Here is a 26,686-nt window from a genome sequence, read left to right as displayed (position 1 = left end):
ACCTGCCCTGCTACAGCTGCTCCTGGGCTCCTGGGCTCTCTGTACATCTGGTCTCCCTCGCTGCCGCCATTCTACTCAGCGGCCGGAGAACGGGGAGACTACACTTCCCAGGCGCCCCAGCGCCCGTCTGACGCCATCCACGCGCCCGGAGGCGCACTAAAAGCCCGCGGCTCCCTCGGGGGAGCGGGTAACTTTGAAACTGACCTGTGAATCTGTTTGTTGGGTCCCTGCTGCTGGCGCATTCAAACACCTGCCCTGCTACAGCTGCTCCTGGGCTCTCTGTACATCGGGTCTCCCTCGCTGCCGCCATTCTACTCAGCGGCCGGAGAACGGGGAGACTACACTTCCCAGGCGCCCCAGCGCCCGTCTGAGGCCATCCACGCGCCCGGAGGCGCACTAAAAGCCCGCGGCTTCCTCCGCGTCGCGGGACGCGCGCGGGCGGCGCCGGGAGAAGCCCGGGACAAGGGCGGGACCGTCTGTGGCCGTCAGGGGCCGGAAGAGGCCGGGCTGGGCCACATCCCCTTCGGCTGGAGACTGTGGGTTAGTACGGTGTGTTTGCTATTGACCCTTCGTTGAACTGTATGTGGCACAGGTATTTGGATAAGCTAATTACTCATTGATGTATAGGACCCTCCACTGACGGCATAGAGACTACCAACAGTCTGGGCTGATATTCTCATTCACTGTTTACTAGTGCTAGAATAATCTCTATATTGTATCCTGCACGTTTCATCTGCTAAATCGAGGAAATGATGAAACGGGGAAGGAAAGTTAAAGCCAAAACCCCTGTAACCCGGTCGCACACTAAATCTATAGCTGCAGACCCTCAGCCATTACCAACGCTGACTGCAATTGACAAGATGTTACAGCAGACCATTGGGGTCGTGGCTAACGCCATTGAGAATACTGAGAGGTGGCTTTCCATTACACCATCATTGTACATTCCAAGTCAGGAAAGAGACACTTCAGTCACTATGACTGAAGCGCTGGAGGCCAGTTCCTATATGACATCATCTTATATAGATCTACCTTGCAGCCAGGCGCCAACAGAAAATTCTAAGGATCTTCGCGACAGATCTATTATACTGACTTCTCCCCTTGTTGCAAAGAAAAGGGTGGATACATGTAAGCCGTGTCCGAGGAATAAAAATAATAGCGCCCCAACCAAACCAAATAAAAATACTTATACTAATCACAACCTGGTAACTCCATCTGAAAATCTACATGACTCCACGCCAGGAATACCGTGTTGGGTTGCAAATATGGTCTCGGACTTACAAACTTCCTTGGAACGTACAATTCTCACGCAGATTAAGCCCCTGGTATCAAAACTTGATAAATTGATTTCTATGCTGAATGCCAGGGGCGGGGGGAAAACCGAGGCAGCCAACCCCCAAAGAATTTCTGTGCCTCCTGTTACGGAAGCCCAACAACATAAAGCTTCCTGTAACCCAGTAGCTGGAACCACTAGCCAACCGGCACAGATTGTAAATATGGGAGTGACCCTAGACACCCAAAAACCTACAACTATTCCACCCCGAGATACCCTTAGTACTGGTCCCCAGCAAAGGAATAGCCAATCTACAAAAAATCTGACAAGTAAACCTGACAAAGTTCTGATCAAGCCAAAAACAGGTGTGCTGAGAAATAATACTAGCATTCCCATGGAAGGTAACATGATGCTAGAAACTACTGCCCAGCTTTTACCAACAATAAATTTACCTCCCGAAGCCCAATCCTTTGTCGTTGTACTGGTGGGTGTTCCACCCTTAAGTGAGGGTAAAAGAGAAAATGAGGGCGAGCTAAAAAATAAGTGTTTTCAATGGCTCACAGTAAATAGACCCCTGCCAGGAGATATCTCAGGAGAAATCTTGCTGGCTAGAAGAGTGGGTTGGATTGGGAGGAATCCAAAGACTGTGGGAGGGGATGTAATAATTCTAAATTTTAGGGATGCCACTGCTGTACAATATATATGTAGTAGCGACACTTACACACAAAACACCCAAATATCTGCCTTACATCTCTCTTATTTTTATCCTACCCCTAGCTTGGAACCGCACTGCCCTAGAGCCAGGCCCCTCAACAGGAGGCATTACCTCCCACCTTGTAATTCGGAAAGTAGAGGAACATATAGAGAAGGCTGGCCTATTCGCACTTCCCTCTTTCCGATACAACCACATTGGAATAGATTCAGTGTATTGGAAGAGGTAGATTGACTTAGTTCAGGCGAAAAATTAGATCAGCAAGCCACTAGTAAAGCTTCGAGCCAGACAAGGGTTCCAGAGGAAAAAGTACCATTAGTAGATTTTACAAACAACCCACAAATTGATCAGATGAGTGTGAGCAGGGAAATCAATATAAGTAACTCGCCCGCTGAGAGTCCTGATGATTTGACACAAGGTTGCATAAAATTGGTTTCATGGAACATAGCTGGCCTAAAAAATAAGTTGGGTACCCCAGATTGGACTGCATTTATGGCTAAATTCGATATTTGCCTAATGCAAGAGACCTGGGCATTGGAGGATAGCAGTAGTCCGACTTTTGCTACCTACAATATTTTTGCAACATCAGTAGGTAAAGGCCGCCCTTCTGGGGGATTGTCGATATGGGTAGCCACACATTTGGGAACCCAGGCTGTACAAATACCAACAAAATCTCTGGATTTCTAATGTGTTTTACTAAAACCGCCAGATAACCCTCCAGTAGCATTAATTAATGTATACTCGAGACCAATTAGAAATGGTAAAGAATCAACCACGCTGAATGAGTTGACATCATTTATCTCAGGCCTAGATCCTTGTATCTCTATAGTCCTTGGGGGGGACTTCAACTGTCAGTTTGAACCACTGGGTGGGGTGGACCAGGGTGAGCAGGATGAGGTAGATGCGCTATGGCATATCCCAGATCCTGATGTTTCCCCAGTCAGAGCTTGGACACCTTTGGTGCTACAAGTAAAATCCTTCTCCCTTGCAACGTCTTTGCGGGCGTGCAATGGGAGAATGGACTCTGACCGCCCAGCAATAGGGACGTTCAACCGGACAGATAGGGTCTCTATCATTGACTATGTGATGATAGAAGCTAAAAACTGGAACAAGTTAAAGGACTTCAAAGTCGAAAAAAGGCAGGATAGTGACCATAACGCTCTGATTTTAACTTTGAAGCCAGGGTCTTTCGGGCTAAAAAACCCCGAGACTACACTAAATGTGGCAATTCCCCCCCTTGTATTATCTAACAATCGCAGAAGGGTGAAATGGCCTCGTTTGGTAATGTCCCCCTTACAACTTGCAAAAATCTATCAAACAGCGATACCACTGATAACCCAGATGGCTGCCAACACAGGGTTTACCCAGGCAGTGGAAATACATAAACAGCTAGTGATGGAGCTGGGGGATGTTTTTTATCCAATAGCAAGAGCAAAGAGGTATGTCCCTAAAGCTTTTCCCTGGTTTAACAGCAGCTGTAGAAAACTAAAAAAGAACCTTCTTACAGCAATCAAATTAAAAAATAAACTCAATATCCGAGATGCTAGACAAGCATATAAGAAGGAACTGGCTAGGAGCAGGCTGGAATGGGAAGAAGAGAGGTGGGAAACGTTGAGGGATGCCCTAGTGACAAAAGACGCTAAACTTTTTTGGGCGCTAGTGAATTCTACTACAGGAGGTAGTGGGGAATCTTTTTTGCCAAACATTGCTCCCTCAGTGTGGGAAACGCACTTTGCTACATTGTATTCTTCCCCCTCGGTTATCTTGGAGCTACCGAAAAGGGCTCTGACAATGCAATTAGAAGATCAACTCTGTGCTCCATCGGATCTAGATCCCACACATGAGCATTGTCCGCAGGAGTCTCCAGACTATGGCAACCACCTCGGCCACCTAAGAACCGGGAAGCGGGTGACCTCTGAAAGTGCTGAGAGTATCTCAATTAAAGAAGTAGAATCCGCAATTGCTAGACAGCCCCCCAACAAAGCTCCAGGACTCGATAAAGTGCCAGGCGATCTTTTTCGTTCCCAACCTAAAATCTGGGGACCCTACTTAGCTGTATTATTTAATGCAGTTTTGTCAGGAGCAAATCTACCAGACACTTGGGCGGGGGCTGAAATTGTCCCTATTCATAAAAAAGGTTGCCCTTTAGTTCCCTCAAATTACAGGCCTATAAGTCTCCTGGATACCACACAGAAACTTATGGGCCGGATTATACTAGATAGAATACTTGGGTGGGTGGAGGAGAACAAGATATTAAGTACCTATCAGGCAGGGTTTAGAGCTGGGATTTCGACCTTGGATCAGCTTTTTAGATTACAGGTCTTGTTCTGGAAGACCGTAATCCTGGGAGGTGGTAGCCTTTACCTGGTCTTTGTAGACTTACGGGCTGCTTTTGACCTCGTGCCTAGAGAGAGCCTATGGAGGGTCCTGGAGGACCTAAACCTCCCGCCCTATCTACTAGAAGTTCTGAAGCATTTCCACAAAGAGAACTATGCCCAGGTACGCTGTGGGAAAAATGGAGAACTTTCAGACCGCTTCCCCATTACTAGAGGAGTACGGCAGGGCTGTGCCCTGGCCCCCACTCTCTTTAGCCTCTACATCAATGGTCTGGTGGGTGAGCTAGATAAGGTTAAGAATAGCGATGTCCCTCGGTTATCATCTGGACGGGTGCCTGCCTTGATGTTCGCAGATGACACTTTACTGCTGTCTCGAACCTCGACAGGCATCCAGAGGGTATTGGATGGCTTTGTATCATTCTGCGCATCACGGGGGCTTGAGATCAATTTAGAAAAAACAAAGTTTATGATCTTCGGCCCCCCGAAGCGCACCCGCCCCTGCCCCGTCCTAAATGGCATTGCACTAGAAAGGGTTGGCATTTTTTGTCTACCTGGGTGTTACCCTGACTGAAGATTTTGGCTGGGGCCCACAGGTAGTTAAATCTGCCCTGAGGCTCGCACAGATAACGGGGGGTATAAACAAATTCCAAAGGAAAACGCTATTTAAACCAGTCTCCCCCGGCCTCGAAATATATAAAGCCCAAGCTAGACCCGCTGCTATGTACGGCGCAGAGCTCTGGGGCCATACCCGTGGATTGGCCCTTTCCAAGGTCGAACACACATTTACTAGAAATTTGATAGGGCTCCCCCAGAGCACCCCGCTGATACCTTTGAGATTAGATTTAGACTTAGAGCCTATCTCTGAACTCTTGACGAGTAGACCCCTCCTGTATTGGAGAAGGTTGTGGACAGCACCGGAGCTCGATGTTTATAGAGCCGAGTTCTTAGCAATCTGGGACCAGCTGAAGAGTAAGAATATACCTTGGCTATCCCATATTAAGGCCGTATTATATCAGATTGGCCTTCCCCAATTATGGGAGACTCCAGAGGAAGGCTGCATGGCGGTAAAGAGAACGGAGCTGCTAGCTCTAGTTAGACAGTATAATCTGGACCAACTATACCGTCTATCATCTATGGGTAGGCTGACTATGGAATTCCTGCAAGTAAAACTGATTCCTAGCAGGGAGGAGCTCCTAGATTTGATCCAGTTCCCCAGAGCAAAGAAATTATATATCCAACTAAGGTATGGTTGCCTCCCAATTGGGGAATTGACTTGCAAGTGGGCGGGAAGAGGAGCGGGGGTTTGCCCTGTCTGTAATAAAACCAAAGAAGACCTTGTTCATGTTTTATTTTTCTGCACCGCCTATAACGACATACGCAGAGCCTGGCTTGTGCCATTGTGCAGAAATTTGGGACTAAAGCATTGTGCACAAGCCTGCAGGATTTTACGCTACGACACTTCCCCCCCCCCAATTGTGTTCTCTGTTTCCCGCTTCTTATATGGTATGTGGAGAAGAAGGTCTGCCTTGATAAATTAATCCAGCTAATTATTTTTAATATTAATGGAATACAATTGTTTACTATTGTCTCTTTGATAACTGCTGTTTAATAACTTTTTATCCTAAGTGCTGAATTATTTATGTATTTTATGTGTATGTACATATTTTATCTGTGCTTTTATGGTCATCGACCGAAATAAAGCTATCAAAGTGAAAAAAGTGAAGTGAATTTACTCACTTGTTTCCAAGAACTGTCCCGGGACTGAATCTAGGATCCAGTCCTGGAGTTGGAAAAGTAACCCTGAAAGTAATTAATTGCATGTAACTTAAAGTTCCCATTGAGCTCAATGCATTATTGTGTTTGAAATTGTGTTGCCTATTGCAACAACCTGTAACTATTACCGACAAAAGTGAATTGCATATTGCAAAAGTATTTAACTAAAGCATCTCATTCTGAGAAAGTATATTTTGATACCTATTGTTGGTTCTAAAATAAAACAACCATATTTTTATTATATAAACTATTGGCCTAGAGTTCAGTTCTTGAGTGTGTGAGACCGTTTGCTGACTGAGTGTGTACAGCAAATGCTTTACACTGTCCTCTGGTACTGCCTTACTGCTCGACCAAGCTACCACTTTAGAGAGTAAGGTTATATCTAACTTTAACCTCTGCCAAACCTCTGGGGACTGTGGACTCTGTACACACTGTACCTATATGGGAACAGTATTTCTGTAGTAGGGGATCTCTGTGTATAGTCATAATCTAGGGAATAGTCCCGCCCATGTGCGCGGACCCCGGAGCTATAAAAATAATCTCTTAAGTTGTCAAGCCATGCAGACCTGCATCTACACTTAAGAGAGAATTTCAAAGACAGATAATGCAGCCTATACCCACAGGCTACACTGTCCAGTACTTCAACTAGAAAGAATTCCACCAACAACCACCAACAGCACTGCCTGTCTAGTTTTTTCCACAGAGAAAAAACCTGCCTCTCCCAGCAAAAGCCTCTGGAATGATAGAGAGGAAGGAATGGATAGACAAGCCCCATAGGCTGCCATTATGTAGCTCAGAACAGGATACTGTGCCATTAAGAAAACTTTCCAGGACTTTTCCAGTATCCCAGAATGCACAGCAGGTCCCTTTTACTTTCAGTTCTTTTTTCCGGCTCCTGCTAGCAGGACCCTGGAGCATTGAGCTCTCCCTTTTCAAGGGTTTATTGTGATTTTTGTCAAATTTTTCAAGTGTTTTAGTGTTGGGACTTCCTTCTGGTGTTGTCAACATGCCTGGCTTGTTTGACAAGTGCCCGGAGTGCGATAGGAAGAAGGCTAAGTCAGACCCACACAAGGTGTGTATAGGCTGCCTTCCCCAGTCCCATGTGCCTGAAGAGTGTGAGATCTGCCACTCGTTCTCAGCCAGGACCCTGAGAGAGAGAATGAAGATTAGGCTCCAAGTCCTGGAGGACAGAAGGCTGAAGGCACAAGGTGGGTCAGGAGGGGCTGATTCTGCCCATGCTGAGGCCTTTGTGGGGCTCCCCAGGGGCAGGAAGACCGGCAAACGCCCCCATTCTCCACCGGCGTCGATGACGTCGACTAAGGCGTCGAGAGGGATGACTACGGTCTGTTCGCCGTCTCCCCAGGGCTCTGGGGAGAAGCGACGTCGACGTTAAACGTCAAGGGAGCTGATCAGACCGCCGTCGACGACTTCGGCATCGTCCGCGTCGACGCCGTCAACGTCGCCGTCGAGGCATCGACGTCGAGATCAGGCCCGGCGTCGGCGCTCACCGTCGAGGGGAGCTCGCCGGTCGCCGTCGGCAAAGAGGAGGCGTTCGCCGTCGAGGCGTTCGCCGTCGAGGCGTTCGCTGTCTAGGAGGCGATCGACGTCACGGAGGCGATCGACGTCACGGAGACGATCGATGTCGAAGAGGGATCCATCGACGTCGAGAAGGCGCAGGGGGCGCCCGGACACCAGGAGTCCATCGACGGAGTCCCCGGGCTCGGGGTACTCAGTGGTATATACGCCGCCTCCTCCTCCGCCACCACTAACGCCACCTCCACCACCTCCTCCTCCTCCTCCTCCGCCTCCACCTCCTCCTCCTCCTGCGATTCCGCCTCGCAGGCCTTCGGGCCCACCACCGGTTCCGGCACGATCGGTCTCGTTGCCCAGGTATCCGACGCCGCCGCAGGGAACTCCTAGGCCGCGGCGCCAGGGTAAGCCACTGTCGCCGGGCCCGGCGAGGCCGGCGGACAGACCAAAGCCGAGGAGATCGCGCTCCCGCTCCGGACGGAGAGGGAGATCGCGGAGCGGTGGGCGTTCGTCATCAACATCGAGGCGACGCCACAAGAGGCGCAGATCCAGATCGCGCACTCGATCATCTGCCAGGGACTTCTCACCGACGCTGTCGGACTCACCCGGGACGAGGGTGTCACCGGTTGACGATCTGGTCTCCTTCCAGGAGGTACTACTGAGGGATGCAGCCAAGTTGGGAATCACGGTGACGGTACCGACACCTACGATGTCCGTGATATTCGAGACGCTGCACAAGAAGCACCTGTCTCGCCCCCTGCTGCCTCTCGTGCCGGGACTGGTGGAGCCCGCTATGGAGTTGTTCCTCACTCCGGCAGTGGCGAAATCCGCCCCCTCCCGGCTTATGAAGAAGTATCGGGCCCCGGACTCGGACCCGACCTTTTTGAGGACGGACCCTAAGCCGGATTCAGTCATTGTGACGGCGGCGAGGAAGCAACATGCTACCACCCCTTCATCGACAGTTCCGCCCGACAAGGAGAGCCGATGGCTGGATTCGGCAGGCAGGAAGGTCTGTGGGACGGAGGCTACCACCATGAAGGCGGCAAGTGCCGGGGCTCTGTTGGGGCGTTACGACCGTGCCCTGTGGGAGTCTCTCCAGCAGTACGCGGAGCTGCTGCCTCGCGACAAGAGGGAAGACTTCTTGGAGACCTTGCGCGAGGGGATGCTGGTCTCAAACCAGGTGATCAGTGCGGCAGCGGATGTTTCCCTGCTGGCGGCGCATGGGTACTGTCATGGCGTCCACCAACGGCGTCACGCGTGGTTTCGCCTTACCTCGCTCAAGCCGGAGGCTCAGCATAGAGTGGCCAATCTGCCTTTCTCGGGGGAGACCGTGTTCGGCCAGCATGCGGACGACGAGATGGCCCGCATGAAGACGGAGGCAGAGACCCTGACGGCTGTCGGGTTGGAGATGCCAGAAAAGAAGAAGCGCCCGTTCCAGAGACGGTTCGGGTCTGCGGGCAGAGGGCGTGGCCAGGCCTCGGGACAGCAGCAAAACCAGCAGCAGCAGTTCCGTAAACCCTTCCATAAACGCCAGAAGGGTAGAGGGGGCCAGCAGTCCGCTACTGCTACCAAGGGCCCGGCCGGGTCGCGGCCCTGAGCATTTACTTCCCCTGCAACCGTTACCCACTCCAGTGGGGGGGAAGCATTCAATTTTTTCCGGCAGAGTGGCGAAAAATTACTCAGGACAAGTGGGTGCTGAATATTGTTTGCAATGGATACAGTCTTCGGTTCATCAGGCCGCCTTCAGCGATTCCGCCGGTAAGCTCGCGGTATCCACTGCGAGAGCTCCAGGCAGAGGCAGACATCCTGTTACGGAAAAAGGCGGTGGAAGTCGTACCTCTGTCTCAAAGGGGAAGAGGTCTGTACTCTCGTTTCTTCCTGGTTCGCAAGAAGGACAAGAACGAGTTCAGGCCCATTCTGGATTTGCGGCAAGCAAACAAATGGATTCGCAGAGAGAAGTTTCGCATGCTGTCGTTGCATCAGATTTATCCTCAGCTACAACAGGGAGACTGGCTCTGTGCCATAGACCTGCAAGATGCGTACTTCCATGTGCCCATTGCACGAAAATACAGGAAGTTCCTGCGATTCCAAGTCGGGGCCTATCATTATCAATACACAGTACTGCCATTCGGGCTAAAGTCTGCTCCCAGGACCTTCTCGAAGTGCATGGCAGTGGTAGCGGCGCACCTGCGAAGGAACAAGGTGTTTGTCTACCCGTACCTGGACGACTGGTTGATCAAGGCCTCATCTTATTTGGAAGCGCAGGCGCACTTCCGGAGGACGTGCGCTCTCTTGAACAAGCTGGCGTTACACGTCAACATGTCCAAATCTGTCCCGACTCCGGTCCAGTGCATACAGTACTTGGGGGGCCTCCATCGATACGCGGTCGGCAAGCATGTCTCCTTCGGAGGAGAGACGGTTATCGCTCCTTCGGAAGGCTCAGGACCTCATGGCCGCTCCATCGGCGACAGTGAGGAAGGTGTCTTCGCTGCTGGGGTCGATGGCCTCTTGTATCTTCCTCACGCACGGCTGCACATGAGACCACTGCAGGAGTGCTTGGAGGATCAATGGGATCAGAGAACAGGTTCTTGGGACGACAAGATCCGGCTGTCTCTACATGCTCTTCAGTCTCTGAGATGGTGGTGTTCGGCGGAGAATCTCCTCAGGGGGGTTCCCTTCCACAAGGACATTCCCGAGATGAGTATCGTGACGGATGCGTCTCTCCAAGGTTGGGGAGCGCACTCCGGAGACTTACAGATACAAGGACAGTGGTCCCCGGTGGAGTCGACGTACCACATCAATTTCCTGGAACTCAGAGCCGTGTACTTGGCATTGAAGGCCTTCCATCCGTCCTTCCAGACTAACTCGTTGCTGATACAGACGGACAATACAACCACGATGTATTTCCTCAACAAGCAAGGGGGGTCGAGATCGCGCACTCTGTCGCAGGAGGCGCAGGCGATCTGGCGCTGGCTTCTGGCCCGGGGATTGATGATCACGGCCACGCATCTGCCGGGGGTGCAGAATGTTCAGGCGGACGCGCTGAGCAGGCTGCTTCAGGAGAACCACGAATGGGTCATAAACGACGAGGTACTAGGAGAAGTCTTCGCAAGGTGGGGGACTCCAGACGTAGATCTGTTCGCCACCACCGAAAACAGCAAATGCCGAGACTTCGCATCCAGGTACTACCAGAAGGGGACGCTGGGGAATGCGCTATGGATCGACTGGTCGAACAGCTTTCTGTACGCTTTTCCACCCATTCCCCTGATTCCGGCAGTGCTCATCAAACTGTCCAAGTCCGGGTGCGGATGATCCTGCTTGCCCCGGAATGGCCCAGGCAGTGGTGGTTCACGGACCTGCTTCACCGGTCTCTCCTTCCTCACATGCGGCTGCCGTGCAGGTCGGACCTTCTCACGAAGTTCGGGGGGCAGATGGTGCATCCCAACCTCTCGTCTTTGAGTTTGGCGGCATGGCTCCTGAGATAGTGCAATATGGCCATTTAAATCTACCAGAAGATTGTATGGGCATACTGAAGGAGGCTAAACGTCCTTCCACTATGACTTCCTATGCTTACAAGTGGAAGAGATTCTGCATCTGGTGCAAATCCAAGAACTTTGACCCGACGACCTGTAAGGAAGATGTCATCCTTCCATATCTTTTACATTTGGCGCAGTCTGGCCTTAATTTCCATTCCATTAAGGTTCAGCTCGCTGCTTTGACTGCTTACAGGAAATGCCCTTCACAGACTTCCTTCTTTCAGATCCCTGGGGTCAAGGATTTTTTGGAAGGCTTGAAGAAGGTGTTCCCTCCGGTCAGACTTCCCTCGCCTTCCTGGGAATTGAATGTGGTGCTGTCCAGATTGATGAAGGAGCCTTTTGAACGTATTCACAAGGCTTCGTTGCAGCACCTGTCCTGGAAGGCGGCGTTCCTAGTGGCCATTACATCGGCCCGCAGGGTGAGTGAGCTTCAGGCGTTGTGTTGCCGAGAACCTTGTACTGTATTTCATGCTGCTAAGGTTGTTATGCGTACTCACCCTAAATTTCTTCCTAAGGTTATATCTGATTTTCATGTCAACCAGACCATAACTTTGCCTACGTTTTTTCAGAATCCTTCGTCTCCAGCGGAAAGGTCTCTACATTCCCTGGACGTTAGGAGGGTGTTGAAGTTTTATCTTGATAAGACCAAAGATATTCGTAGGTCAGACCAATTGTTTATCAATTATGGATCAGTCAGGACCGGTCTTGCTACCTCCAAACAGTCCATCTCTCGGTGGATTGTGTCCTGTATACAGTTGTGTTACCAAAAGGCTAATAAGACCTTAGGGGGTAAACCTAAGGCTCATTCCACCAGGGGCAAAGCTGCCACGACTGCTTTGCTGCGTAATGTTCCGATTGCAGAAATCTGCAAGGCGGCCACTTGGAAGTCGGTCCATACCTTTGCTGCGCATTACTGTCTGGACGCGGATGCCAGGGCAGATGCTCAGGTTGGGCAGGCTTCGCTGCGAAATCTGTTTGCACAGTAGTGGTATTATTTTGTAATCTTCTCCACCGCCGTTTGTGTGTGGGGATGGGCTTGCCATTCTATTCACTAGATTATGACTATACACAGAGATCCCCTACTACAGAAGGAGTAGTTTCTTTTCTGTAACTCCAGTTCTGTAGTAGGGGTATCTCTGTTATAGTCATAATCGCCCGCCCTCCTCTCCGGTGGAGAGATGAATGTTAATATAAGGAATGCTACAGGTCTGGCGTGCTGCGCCTTCAAAAAGAACTGAAAGTAAAAGGGACCTGCTGTGCATTCTGGGATACTGGAAAAGTCCTGGAAAGTTTTCTTAAAGGCACAGTATCCTGTTCTGAGCCACATAATGGCAGCCTATGGGGCTTGTCTATCCATTCCTTCCTCTCTATCATTCCAGAGGCTTTTGCTGGGAGAGGCAGGTTTTTTCTCTGTGGAAAAAGCTAGACCGGCAGTCCTGTTGGTGGTTGTTGGTGGAATTCTTTCTAGTTGAAGTACTGGACAGTGTAGCCTGTGGGTATAGGCTTCATTATCTGTCTTTGAAATTCTCTCTTAAGTGTAGATGCAGGTCTGCATGGCTTGACAACTTAAGAGATTATTTTTATTGCTCCGGTGTCAGCGCACATGGGCGGGACTATTCCCTAGGTTTTGACTATAACAGAGATACCCCTACTACAGAACTGGAGTTACAGAAAAGAAACTACTCCATACACAGCCACTTTCTAACACGTGGTAATAGCCTGTTAAGAACCTGTGGGTTTTCAGCCCTACTCGGAATAAAGCAAAATGTGTAAAAAAATAAAATAAATAGGAGGTGAGAAATTCTAGATGAATAAGCCATGTTTGTAGTGACCAACTCCTTGGATCTCTTTACTTTGCTGGTTGAATGGTAAATTGCTTTTTATTTGCTAGCTTTAGCTGTACTGTAGAATGATAAAGGTAGGAAGATATGGTCAATATTTAGTATGTAACTATCGCAGACAAGAAGTTCCCAAGATTATCTTGTCGACAAGAATAAGTATACATGATTAAGAAATGTGTTATACAGAATAAGGAAATGTGGTAGTTTGTAAAACAAATATGTTGTCTATCGGAAAATACAAAAGTCAAACTATATCAGAATCGCTAATTCGGTTGAACAGTAGTTTCCCTGAAAATGTTGATATAATTGTCAATAGTTATGAGGACTGACTAAACAGTTTGACAGTGCAGTAACTCATAATCGTTCTAGACTTGCTTTTATGGGCCATGGTATGCTAGACTGAATGACTGAGAGGGGTCTGAACCAAAATTAGTCGTAATGAATAGAACACTGACTATAGTCCTATGAGAAGAAGGAAGAGAGGGGATGGGACATATTAGTCTTTGGGTAACTATTTCTCAATTACTAAACATTTGAAAATTGTGTTTGCTGAATTAAACAGCATGAAGACGTTGTTCTGCACCACTAATTAAACAAGATAACGTCAAAGATTGAAACACGGTAATGGTTGTAGTCATCAGTAAAGTACTTGAATTAGGCAATTATTTCCTTTATATAAATTTCATAGGTGTATGTGTTACTAATTTCGATGATTGTGGGCCAAACGTGTTGGAGGTGAAGAATTAGGGGGCTCCCAGAGGAAGAAAATGTGTTGAAATGGCTTTTGGAGTACCTACTTTCATGATGTAAATTGGATTGAGTCGAAAGTCTTGCATATTGTTTGTAGATGTTCATGTGGCGCAATTGTCTTTGCCCTGGAAGCTGGAAGTGCTTTGTCCGGTGCTATTAACTTTAGTTGTTATACTGGCTCACTGAGATCCCAGCAAAATAGCCCAAGTGCATCATGTTCAACTCCTGTGTAATAATCATTGTTCCCAATGAGTAAATTAACACGCCATTAAAAATAATTGGCAGCATAGTTTAGAGGCCTTGTTTCATGGCCTGCACTCCTTGGTCGAAATAGCTGCATTGCCCCTGATTCTTCCCCTACTTTATGAGGTGTGTGATGGTCACAACATATATTTTACATTTGCTATCAAACTACTAGTGTTTTGTTCTGCTTACTTAGCTAAACAGAAGGTGTTTGGAGAAATGAATTTGAAGAAATAAATAGATGTGTTTCTTTGCGAGAAGTGTTGAATGTATTGAAACTCTAGGCAGCCTAGTTCTTTGTGGCCAGGTCCAGACCATGTTACCGCCAACACATACTAGACATATTATGTTAGCTTTCATATAAACTTTAACCCCTTCAGTGCCCGCCCCTTTCCCCGCCCTGTGCCGGCCGTTGCATTAGCGGGCGGGGTCTATGACGAGCTAAACTCGTCATGGGCACAGCGCAACCGCGGCCCATGACGAGTCCAGCTCGTCATGGGCACTGAAGGGGTTAAGATGTGGCTGTTGTGTATGAATTCAATTTTTTTTTTCCTTTTTTAGATTTCTTTTCGTATTGATGAGAACCAACTTGGTACCATTTGACGCATTCTGTTCTTTAGAGTGTATAACTTTAGAATGCTCAGCTATCTTTGGTATGAATTAGTGTTCAATAAATCTGAGACTAGTGCATTTCCTACAATATAGCAGAGCACATTTTGGGCATATATTACATACATAAAGGTTGCATTTAATTGTTTGGGACAGGTCAGATAGAAGATGTTATGAGTAACACAAGAGCAAGTGAAATGTGTTTTATTAACGTTGAGCAAATGTTACAAATACATGTCAAACATATTAAGCATGGTTGCCCTATCAGCAGATAGAATATTCGGCCTCTCTCTGCCTTTTGTATTATTTTTCTCAAATCCAAATATATTCAGAATTACTACTACCTACATTTCTTGGGGTGCAGATAATAGGGGCATATACAGTGAGGCAAGACAGAGGCTCATTTATAAAAAAAAAGAAAAAAAAGAAAACTAAAATAGGATCAGAACCCCTTCCTTAACAATCCAACTTCTAAATCAAAAATAGTACAGTAGAATAATTTGTTGTAAAATACTGTGGAATTCAACACCAACGGTCCAGTTGCTAAGGTTGCATTTGTTACCCTTCCTATGGCACTTTCCACTTTAGCCGTCGAGGGTGGCTCTCTGTAGTTGTTACAGTAGTTTTTCAAATCTGTGTTCCCATGTAACTGGATTGCACCGCAGAGATGATCACCATCTTCCACTTCCACTACTGCATTTGGACACTGCATAACTGTCTTGCTGGAGCTACGTTTTACTAACCTACATTATACCAGATAGCGACTGTTGTGAAGTAGTGTTCTTAACACTGTCTAACTGGCCTTTGTCCTTTAACATCTCTGATTGTACTTCGTCTTAATTTGTTTTCCCAGCCCAACTGCTCATCATTGCTGTATTGCTCTTGCCCACCATGGTGCTCAATCAAGCAAGTTGATACAAAGTTGCAATTAACCACTACAGTCCTCATGTAGATCATGCTTTGGGTGGCGCCAAAGCACTCTTACGTTTTTTTTACATTTATCTTGTCTTGCCCACAACAGTGATCTCTCACCACCTAGACCTTAACTGCGTCAACCCTACATAATGCAATCAATCTTTGGCTATCTGCAATTAACTGGCTTATTTAATGCCTCTTAAGAGCGCTCTGTCCTGTAATGAGAGCTTCCGGAACTCCCTCTCCATGACTGCAAATTTGTTCTCTGGTGGCACGTGGATCATCCAATCTCTGACTACCTCCTCTGTTGGTGTAGCTGCCTGTCTGTGAGGTGTCTGTCATATCCTGGTTACAGCATGTACATCCTTCTCCTAGTCCTACATGCTTTGCAGGGTATGATTAACTATCTCAAGAACTTGGAGACATATCTCTGTCCCGGATCGTGCCATCATCTTTAACCTCCCTCCTTTGGCCATTTAGGTGAGCTTCTCCTGGTGTCTTGTTCTACTATTACTCTCAGCTTAGTGGTGTGCCTCCAAGGTGGCACAACTCCCACTTTTCAAGTATGTATATTTCAGGGGGCACTTCTAATGGATACAGCTGTTAAGGAGCCCTGTTGGTCAGTGTTGTGTATTGATCTCCATTACTTGCCAACTTCCCAGAAGGACTATAGGCTACAAGCTCTTTCTTCAACTGCTCTGCAAGTCGTCACCCAACAGCCTCTAGATGACATATTTACATTTTATATAACATTATTATTATATATTGCATAATATATATATAATAACATTATTATATATTACATTTTATATAACATGCTAACAATCCAGGTTAAAGCATGTGAGTCGATTACCTAAGTATATTATATGTTACCAAGTAACCAGTGCACAACAGTCAATTATTTTGTTTACTCTTTCCAGTGCCTGCACTTGTAGTCACTGTTACTTTTTTATTTTTTTTTAGTTAAAGAAAAACTTACAGCAGACCCTGATAGTGAAATTGCCACAACAAGTCTACGAGTATCGTTGCTGTGTCCTGTAAGTAAAGTATCATTGTGAATAAGAGTTGTTTTAAGTTTTTCCTAATTTATGCATAAAGTAAAGGACCACCAACCCCCATGCAAAGTTGAATGATTTTTTTTGTGTCACTTGTCATAGGACAGGTAGATGGAGTAACATCATGGCAGTACAACACATTATAAATGACGCCCGTGTGACTTATGGTTTGCATCACAGGTCTGCAAGCTATGGTTTGCAAGCTGATCATTTCTGGAAACCTTAAAAGTGTTTTTCAGTTTAATTTTGCAACCATAGCAGCTGCACTTCTGTTGGGATTTTAAGTGAATGTCAGCTGTCTTTAAAACATATACTAAGGTGTTATGACTACAGCTAACCATAACTTCATATTAACTGTGTTCATTAGATGAAAAGGTAAAAGTGTGATAAAACTGGTGTTTGTGTGCATGAGTGTGTGTTTGTATATATATATATATCTATCTCTTCAATTGAGTCGGCTCTGTTTGTTTTTGGAATTTGACGAAATTTGAATCTGATGTGTGACCAAGGCTGCAGGCGGCAGCCAAAATGCGTAGATATGCCATCACTGCCGGAACAAAATTCGAGTGGATGAAACTTACTGGGTATATAAATATAATATCACAATGGCATTCCTGCCCCTCTCCTTCTCTTTTCTGAAAGCAGGCACCGGCACCATGAACACTGAAGTCTATTTGTTCATTCACAGCAGAAATAACACAGGACGACGCATTTCGGGATGACTCCCACCTTGTTCACATAGTGCAGCCGCCTTTTTCTTTTCACTTAAATACCTCTTAGGTCATCACATCTCCGTGTAAACACTGAAAAAATACTTACAAGGACTCAAAACAGTAATTAAAATAAATAATAAAGTGCAGAGTGTTGTATTAAAGTGCATGACATTTCTTAAATATACCAGTGTAACATGTCTCACCTGGCAATATATTTCATCACATGTCAAATATACGGCCATCAGCTATTTTGGGAAACATGATTCCATGAATTTCAGCATTCAATGTACAAAACACACAATGTGTCTTCCAAACTCCGAGCAAGCTTAATGGACAGGCTGGGTCAAATCAATTCATTTCAAAATACATTGTGCCTTCCATGCCTCAAATTCATTCAAATCTAGTAGTCCACATAGAACAACTTTACAAAATAGATGTATAATACTATGCCCCCATCAATTGTGACAGTTGCCTGAAACGTGAGAAATCATTACATCTTCATCAAACATTAATTACTCACATCAAGCCCCATTGGGCCACGTCAACCGTGTTCAGTGAGGTCTGACTGAGGCTAAGATCTCGACAAGTGTCTGGACCATCTGACCTAGACGGATGACATCTTATCATAATAAGTTATATAAACCCATTTTGCCCTACCTCTGATTGCTCTCATACACTTGGAAAATAATAAACGTGGAAAAATAATAAAGAAAAGAGGAGTGCTCACTGTGATACGGAAACTTTTTTATATTTAAAAAACATGAAAACTACAGATCATCACCTCTGTAGTTACGGCATATAGCACTTATTCTAGGCTGAGAGAGATTGTGAACTACTTCATAGAAATCTTGTCAAGCAAAGTTACAGATGTATATACAATTCTTAGTCCGAATTAAGACCATTTGATATTTTGCTCTTCAACATAATTATATACCGTGACTCCAGTCTACGCAGTTAGTCTTCACTATTACTACCCCTCATATTGGTCGGGACCTAATCTATGACATAATAGACCAGATCATTACCACACGCGTGACCCCCCAAACTCTTCCTCCCTTCACCTGCGCATGCCTAAGTAGCCGCCATGCCATTCTGCAACACTCAGGCAGCTACCACCAAATGGAGCAATATATGACACAGTTTATCCCATTCTACCTCCTGGGTTCGTTCAAATTCCTATCATTACTGGCACAAAACAACCCCTACGATATGGGGCTAATAGCGAGAGTGAGCCTCCGTTTCCTTGCATGAGTGTCGCTACGGCCTCACCACTCGCTCCGTAGAAACGTCACCAACTTTGGAACTGTACGGGAGGCTATAGACCACGACATTATTCAGCCTTATGTCAAGGTGTAAAATGTATGTGATGTATCTTCTTATATCAATGTCACCGATACTGATGTGATGTACTTAATTAGAGAAAATGCCAATATAAATGATTATAAAAAAATAATAAATATAATAATAGACCGGATCATTTGCTTTGCCCCCATGTTTTTCATGTATATGACGGGCTACTGGGTAACTTTTATCTACCCTGCTATGGTACGCAAGTGCTGTAAGATCCTTACATGTACCATGTGTATAGTGCTGCATATATATATACTTTGGGGCATGAACACTGTAGAATATACACCACAAAGTCACTCCTACAATTTATAGGAGTGACGGATCTTAAATGGGGTATTGTACAGTGTACTGGAAAACTCACTCATGTTCTGGCCTATTGTACGTGCCTTGCACCTGTGACGTTTTCTGAACCCTGCATTTATGGTGAGACAAGTCTCAGACTTGACCATTTCAGGGCTACTGACACACAGTTCTCCTTGCATGGATTTAGCCCGCCTATAAGAGAGGAGTAGATTCTTGGACACTGATTTCCCAATAATTGGATCACTTCATATTAAGCTCCAATAGTACCTTAAGATGGTTCTCACTTTCTGTTGGTACATATTAAAGCCTTTAATCATTCTCACTTCACCCAGACTGCTGGCCTCAATACTTTTTTCTCTAAACAGCAGTGTTTCCCTGGATTTTTTCTTTACTTTTGCTTTGGAGCAATCCAGTAAGGACTGGTCATAGCCTCTGGCTCGAAATCTCTTCTCTAATTCCTCTTGAACCTGTTCCACAGACTGCTCATCACTGCAATTGCGCTTCATGCAGAGTTTTTCAGCATAATGCTATGCCTCAATTTTAATCGGCATGGAGGATTGAATTTCCAGCAGTCTCCTTTCTAAATGTTTTAGTTTGTATCTTGTTGTCTTACACAAATACCTTAAGATCTAAAAACTCTACTTCACTTTTACTGATCTTGCATGTGAACGATTGGTTAAGGTCATTGGAGTGTATGCGACTGGCGAACTCCCTCGCAGATGCCATGGAGCCCTTCCATAAAACAAAAAGATCATCTATGTAGCAGGCCCAGAGGACTATTATTATTATGATTAGTATTAAACATTTATAGAGCTCGTAGCTACCAGAAAACAGATGAGGTTATAGTGCTGATTGTTGGAATAGGCAGGTTTTTTTAAATTTACGAAACGGAAGGAGATGGGGTTCAGAGCGAAGGTGTGGGGTTAATGTGTTTCAGAGTTTCGCCACATTATAGGCAAAGGATCTTCCTCCACTTCTTGGCCTCCTGATTTTTGGAATTACTGCCAGATTGAGAGTAGCCGACCGCAAGTCCTTCTTGGGGCGTTAGGGGGTAATAAGGAATTTGTTGATAGCCGGGCCCATTCCCCACATAGTTTTATGGGCGATGCAGAGGGCCTTACATTTCACTCTTTCGGGGATTGGCAGCCAGTGTAGAGTTTTTAAGGCTGGCTTGGCTGATTTGGTTTTTGAGATCCCAAGAAGCATTCTGGCGGCACAGTTCCTTAAGGTTGGTTTGGGAGCCCCTAACTAGATGAAATTGCCATAGTCCAGTCGTGACAGGACCAAGGCCTGAATCAGGATTCTTTTTGCAGCCATTGGAAAGAGCGGGAGGACTTTCCGAAGAAGTCTAAGTGTGCCAAAGCAGGCCCCTGTCACCCTCACAGCTTGGTAGTCAAACTTGAGAGAGTTGTCTAACTAGACACCCAGACTCTCTATCCTGGTTTTAGGAGTTGGTGGGGAGCCTAGGCACTTGGGCCATATCATGTTATGGTCCATGCTCGTGTAGTTGCCTAGGAGCATGAGCTCTGTTTTGCCTCCGTTGAGTTTGAGACAGGAGTGCTCCATCCAAGAGGCAACTTTCTCCAGACATGTTTCGAAATCAGAGGGAAAATTGCGGGGTCCATTAAGAGTTATGACCAGCTGTGTGTCATCCGCGTAGGTAAAGATATGTTCGAGGCATATGAGCTGCAGATTGTACACTTAGCATAGATCGCCATCTGGTGTTGGGCCCGGATGTTTGCAGTTTGTTTTTGTTCTTTGGACAGTCTTTGGAAGTCACGAGTTCGGTGACTCCTCCTTCGGTCCGTACTGCGCATGGGCTTCGGCTCCATCCTCAGATTGTTTTTTTCCGCCATCGGGCTCGGATGTGATACTTCGTGCTCCGGCTTCGAACTTCTACGGTTCCAGCCTCGACGGAAAATCCTCGTTTTCTTCGAGTTTCTTCATCATCATCTTCATCTCTCGAAGCGGCACTTTTCTCCATCCCGTACATCGGCACCGGCCTTCGGGCCCTCCTCGACTCCGGTCCCGGCCGATGGAAAGGACTCCGTTCAAAAAGTGCCCAAAATGTGGATCTAAATTTCCCCACACCGACGTCCATCAGGTGTGTAACCTTTGCCTCTCTCCAGAACACGAGGCCAGAGACTGCCCCGCCTGTAAGTCTTTTCGATCAAAGAAGACCATCCGGGATCGAAGAGCTCGACGCACCATGGCGCACTCATCGTCCGCAGCTCCACCGGACATCTTCGGAGACGGCGCCGAAGCTTCGGGGCAACTACACACCGAGCAGGAGGAAGACGTCGTCAGCGCTTCCGAGGCCGACGACTCCGACGTGGAGGACATCACACCGGCGCAGCGGGTCGTAAGTACTGTACCCCCTCCCACCCCCGCGCCCAAAACCAAAGAGACTCAGGTTACACCCTCGCCTGCTGGCCTGGGTAAAACCAAGACCAAAGCTTCTATCACCCCACCTTCGGGCCCGGTGTCGAAGCCTCCAAAGTCTCACGGCAGCTCGGGCTCGAGCCAGCCGACGCCCGGTGCCGAAAAACAGCATCCGGCACCGAAGAAAGTAATACCCAGCTCGACTCCGAAGCCACCGGTGCCGAAGCCTGGACTCTCGGTGCCGACCAAACACAAACACAAATCCGTCGGCACCGACGCTCCGGCGCCGAAAACTCCCTCGACGCCGAAAAAAACGGAGGCCCCAAAAAAGCATGGCGCACAGAAACCATCGAAGCCCTCGGTTCCGAAATCATCGGTGCCAACGGACGATTCGGCGCCACTGGCTCTGTTCACACCAGACCCTTTACAAAAGACTCTGTCTAAAGATCCAAAGACTGGGCTATTGACTTTAATTATCAAGAAAAGACGCCTTGATACTCCGGCTCCTCCTCCACCACCCAAACGGAAGGACTCTGCTACTTCTCCCCTCAGAGTGCCCTCCCCACTACCTCCTCCCCTGCCTCCTCCACCTCCTCCACCCCCTCCCAGGTCTCCGCCACCTTTACCTCATTACTCTCCGACCCCGTCCCCAGATCCGGACGACGGGGACCCGGACTATGACCCGGCGGACGCCCCAATGGACCCCACTCCACCGGGGACCCCAGACCCATGGGAAGATTACCACAACCCTGATATACCTGATATGCCTCAGGACGACCTATACCCATCCAGGCCGTCTCCTCCAGAGGACTCCTTAGGGTTTCATCATTTAGTGCAGAGAGCAGCACACTACCATGGGGTGGACATGCACAGCGAACCAGTGGAAGACGACTTCCTACTGGACACATTTGACATACAGGACAAATCCACATCTATTTTGCCCATGCTTAAGGGTGTCACCAAGCATGCCGCAGAGGTGTTCAAAGACCCTGTCAGGGCCAGGGTACTGAACCCTAGAATCGAGAAAAAGTACAAGGCGGCACCCACAGACCCTGCATACATTAAGGGCCCTGCTCCCTTAGATTCCCTAGTTGTCTCCACAGCTAGAAAGCGGGCTAACTCCCAGTCCTCAGGAGAAGCCCCACCGCCAGACAAGGAATCGAAACTTCTAGACGCGTCTGGCAAACGCACCGCCTCTCAAGCTGCAAACATGTGGCGCATTGCAAACATACAAGCGCTACTTGCGCGCTATGACAGAGCACACTACGACGAACTTGAGGCTCTTATGCAACACCTTCCCGAAAAACACAAGCGCAGGGCTCATGAACTGATACAGGAGGGTAAACTAATTACAAACACCTTCATTAAGTGTGCCCTCGATGCAGCCGACACTGCTTCTAGAGCCATAAATACCAGTGTCCTGCTTCGTCGCCATGCCTGGCTCAGGATCTCAGGGTTCAAGCCTGAAGTCCAAGCGTCCATACTCAATCACCCTTTTGACCAACAAACTCTCTTTGGGCCAAAGGTAGATGAAGCGTTGGAAAAGATGAAAAAGGACACAGACACAGCAAAGTGTATGGGGGCACTCCAAACACAAGCCTCTAAACGTTCCTTTCGACGCTCGTCCTTTAGAGGCACAGGCAGAGGCTTCTCCACCGATTGCGCCTCTACCTCCTACAAGTCCCCTCCTCAAAATACCTTTTCAAAGGGCAACCAAAGGGGTGGTTACAGAGGCAACAACAATAAGGGCAGGGGCAAAACTAACACCACCCGTTCTGCCACCCCGCCCGCACAATGACTTCCCTCCGCTCCCCCCAGACCATCCCACTCCAGTCGGGGGCAGACTACAAAACTTTATCCACGTATGGGAGTCCATAACATCGGACAAATGGGTGACCCAAATCATTCGGTCAGGGTACTGTCTCGAGCTAACATCTACCCCACCCAATATCCCACCAAGGCACCGTCTAATGTCTCAAGAATATTCCACACTGCTCAAACAGGAGGTACTCTCCCTCCTCCAAAAACACGCTATAGAGCAGGTCCCCGTCAATCAGCAAAATCTAGGGGTCTACTCCCTATATTTCTTAATACCAAAGAAAGACGGGACCCTCAGGCCCATTCTGGACCTCCGGCCTCTAAATGCCTACATACATTCAGACCATTTCCACATGGTCACACTACAACAAGTCCTCCCGCTCCTCTGTCAGGGAGACTTTCTCACTACCTTGGATCTGAAAGACGCATACTTTCACATTCCAATACACCCCTCTCACAGGAAATACCTCAGGTTCGTGGTGGACGGGCAGCATTACCAATTCACGGTTCTCCCCTTCGGGGTCACCACCGCACCACGGGTGTTTACCAAATGCCTAGCGGTAGTAGCAGCACACCTCAGACGTCAACATATTCACGTCTTCCCTTACTTAGACGACTGGCTGATAAAAGCCGCGTCCTACCACCAATGTGTGCAACATACAAACAGCACCATCCAACTGCTCCACCAGCTAGGCTTCACGGTGAACTACCAAAAGTCCCACCTCATACCATCTCACACAAAGCAATATCTCGGGGCCACTATAGACACCTCCAAGGGTATTGCCTATCCAAACTCAGCCAGAATCACAAGCATTCAAGCCTTACGCAAAACATTCCTTCCTCAACACTCTCTTCCAGCAAGAGTGTTTATGAAGCTCATAGGAATGATGGCGTCTTGCATTTTCATAGTGCCCCATGCAAGACTCCACATGCGTCCACTTCAAGAGTGCCTAGCACAACAGTGGAACCAGGCCCAGGGTCAGCTGACGGATCTGGTGTTGGTGGACGGCCGCACACATCACTCTCTGCAGTGGTGGAACACCACAAACCTTTCCAAAGGGCGGCCGTTCCTGGACCCGGTTCCTCAGGTGATTCTAACAGCGGACGCATCGCTCTCCGGCTGGGGAGCGCACCTCCTACACCTCACAATGCAAGGTCTATGGACGCCACAGCAAAAATCGCTCCACATCAACCATCTGGAGCTCTTGGCGATCTTTCTAGCCCTAAAATCTTTCCAAAAACAGATTTCGGGCAAAGCAGTCCTCATTCGCACAGACAACATGACTGCAATGTATTATATCCAAAAACAGGGGGGGACACACTCTCCCCAGCTCTCCCGCTTAGCCCAGAGCATATGGAGATGGGCAATTCCCCAAAACATCTTTCTCCTGGCACAACACGTTCCAGGCGTACAAAACACCATGGCAGATCTGCTCAGCAGACAAACGCAACAACTACACGAATGGGAACTGCATCCACAAGTTCTTCACCCATTCTTCCAACAGTGGGGGCATCCTCAGATAGACCTCTTCGCCACCCACGAAAACAAAAGATGCCCAAGCTTCGCCGCCAGATACCCACACCCATTGTCCAAGGGCAATGCGATATGGATGAACTGGTCAGGCAGATTTGCATACGCCTTTCCACCTCTCCCACTAATTCCATTAGTGGTAAGGAAGCTACAACAACACTCCCTCACACTCCTTCTAGTAGCTCCGACGTGGGCCAGGCAGCCGTGGTACACCACACTACTACAACTATCAGTGGTACCACATCAAAAACTGCACCTATCCCCATGCCTCCTAACTCAGAACCATGGAGAAATCAGGCACCCGGACCCAGCTCAGCTCAACCTTGCGATCTGGCTCCTGAAATCTTAGAATTTGGATACCTTAACCTTCCCCCTGATTGCATGAACATCATCATGGAAGCCAGACGTCCTACCACTAGAACATGCTATGCCGCAAAGTGGAAAAGATTTGTAATTTACTGCCGTAACAATACAATCAACCCTTTAGATGCATCCATACAGCACATCATATGCTATCTGCTCCATCTTCACAGGTGTAACCTGGCATATTCATCCATACGCCTACACCTAGCAGCGATCGCTGCTTATCTACAAAACAGACAGCATTTATCACTCTTCAGAGTGCCCGCTATTAAAGCCTTTATGGAAGGCCTTAAACGAGTAATTCCTCCCAGGGCACCACCTTCCCCTGTATGGAATCTAAATTTAGTTCTTACACGGCTAATGGGTCCGCCCTTCGAACCAATGCATAAATGTGAGCTACAGTTTCTCACCTGGAAAACAGCTTTTCTCGTAGCTATTACTTCCCTTAGAAGGGTTGGTGAAATACAAGCGTTCACTATACAGGAACCCTTCCTACAAATACATCACAGCAAGGTCATACTTCGCACAAATCCGAAGTTTCAGCCCAAGGTCATTTCCCCCTTCCATCTCAATCAATCGGTGGAATTACCTGTCTTCTTCTCGCAACCTCAATCTGTTGCAGAGAGGGCCTTACACACACTCGATGTTAAAAGGGCTTTGCTGTACTACATACAAAGAACGCAACCTTTCAGGAAGACTAAACAATTGTTCGTTTCCTTCTCTCCACCACATAAAGGCAACCCCATCTCTAAATCAGGGATAGCTAGGTGGATTGTAAAGTGCATACAAATTTGCTATCAAAAGGCAACAAGAACAGTATCTGTTCCGCCTAAAGCCCACTCTACAAGAAAGTTAGGGGCTTCTATGGCTTTTCTAGGGAATATACCCTTAGATGACATCTGCAAAGCAGCCACATGGTCTACACCGCACACCTTCACAAAACATTACTGTGTAGATGTGCATTCCAAGCAGCAAGCTAGGGTGGGCCAGGCTGTACTAAAGACACTTTTTCAAACCACTGCAACGGATACCGGTGGTCGCCGCTAAGGTTGGGTACTGCTATATAATCTATGCTAAGTGTACAATCTGCAGCTCATATGCCTCGAACGGAATATGCTACTTACCAGTATGCATCTGTTCTTGGCATGTAGAGCTGCAGAGTTGTACACGCCCACCCGCCTCCCCGGCTACCTGTATCCGTTCCAGTACATCTTATTTAGATACAACACACATGGGTTTCTCACTGTTATTACTACGCTCCATCATTTCCCTGTTGGCGAAAAACAATCTGAGGATGGAGCCGAAGCCCATGTGCAGTACTGACCGAAGAAGGAGTCACCGAACTCGTGACTTCCAAAGACTGTCCAAAGAACAAAAACAAACTGCAAACATCCGGGCCCAACACCAGATGGCGATCTATGCTAAGTGTACAACTCTGCAGCTCTACATGCCAAGAACAGATGCATACTGGTAAGTAGCATATTCCTTATCCTGTGAGGTGGAATGATGTCAGCGAGTGGCCCCATATGCACATTGAATAGTGTTGGGCTCAATGAGGATCCCTGCGGGACTCCACAGCTGAGCTCTGATCTCCTAGATGTTCTCCTAGATGTTGCGTCCCCTGAGAAAACCTGAAAGGTTCTGTTATCTAGTTAG

At 47.6% G+C, this 26,686-nt stretch overlaps 1 protein-coding gene across 7 annotated transcripts in view; it reads left to right on the top strand.

Moving 5' to 3' along the window:
- Positions 1-26,686, top strand: part of PIAS2 (protein inhibitor of activated STAT 2) — a 451,007-nt gene that overhangs the window by 273,962 nt on the left and 150,359 nt on the right. For all 7 annotated transcript variants that reach the window (XM_085629369.1, XM_085629360.1, XM_085629352.1 and 4 more), the window contains exon 8: positions 16,479-16,552. In XM_085629369.1, coding sequence (XP_085485495.1) covers positions 16,479-16,552 — 74 coding nt within the window. The remainder of the gene's footprint in view (positions 1-16,478; positions 16,553-26,686) is intronic.

Source organism: Triturus cristatus, chromosome 2_1, assembly GCF_964204655.1.
Source record: "Triturus cristatus chromosome 2_1, aTriCri1.1, whole genome shotgun sequence".
NCBI classification, from domain to species: Eukaryota; Metazoa; Chordata; class Amphibia; order Caudata; family Salamandridae; genus Triturus; species Triturus cristatus.
Note: the sequence above shows the minus strand (reverse complement) of the source record. Positions and strands in the feature narration are given on the sequence as shown.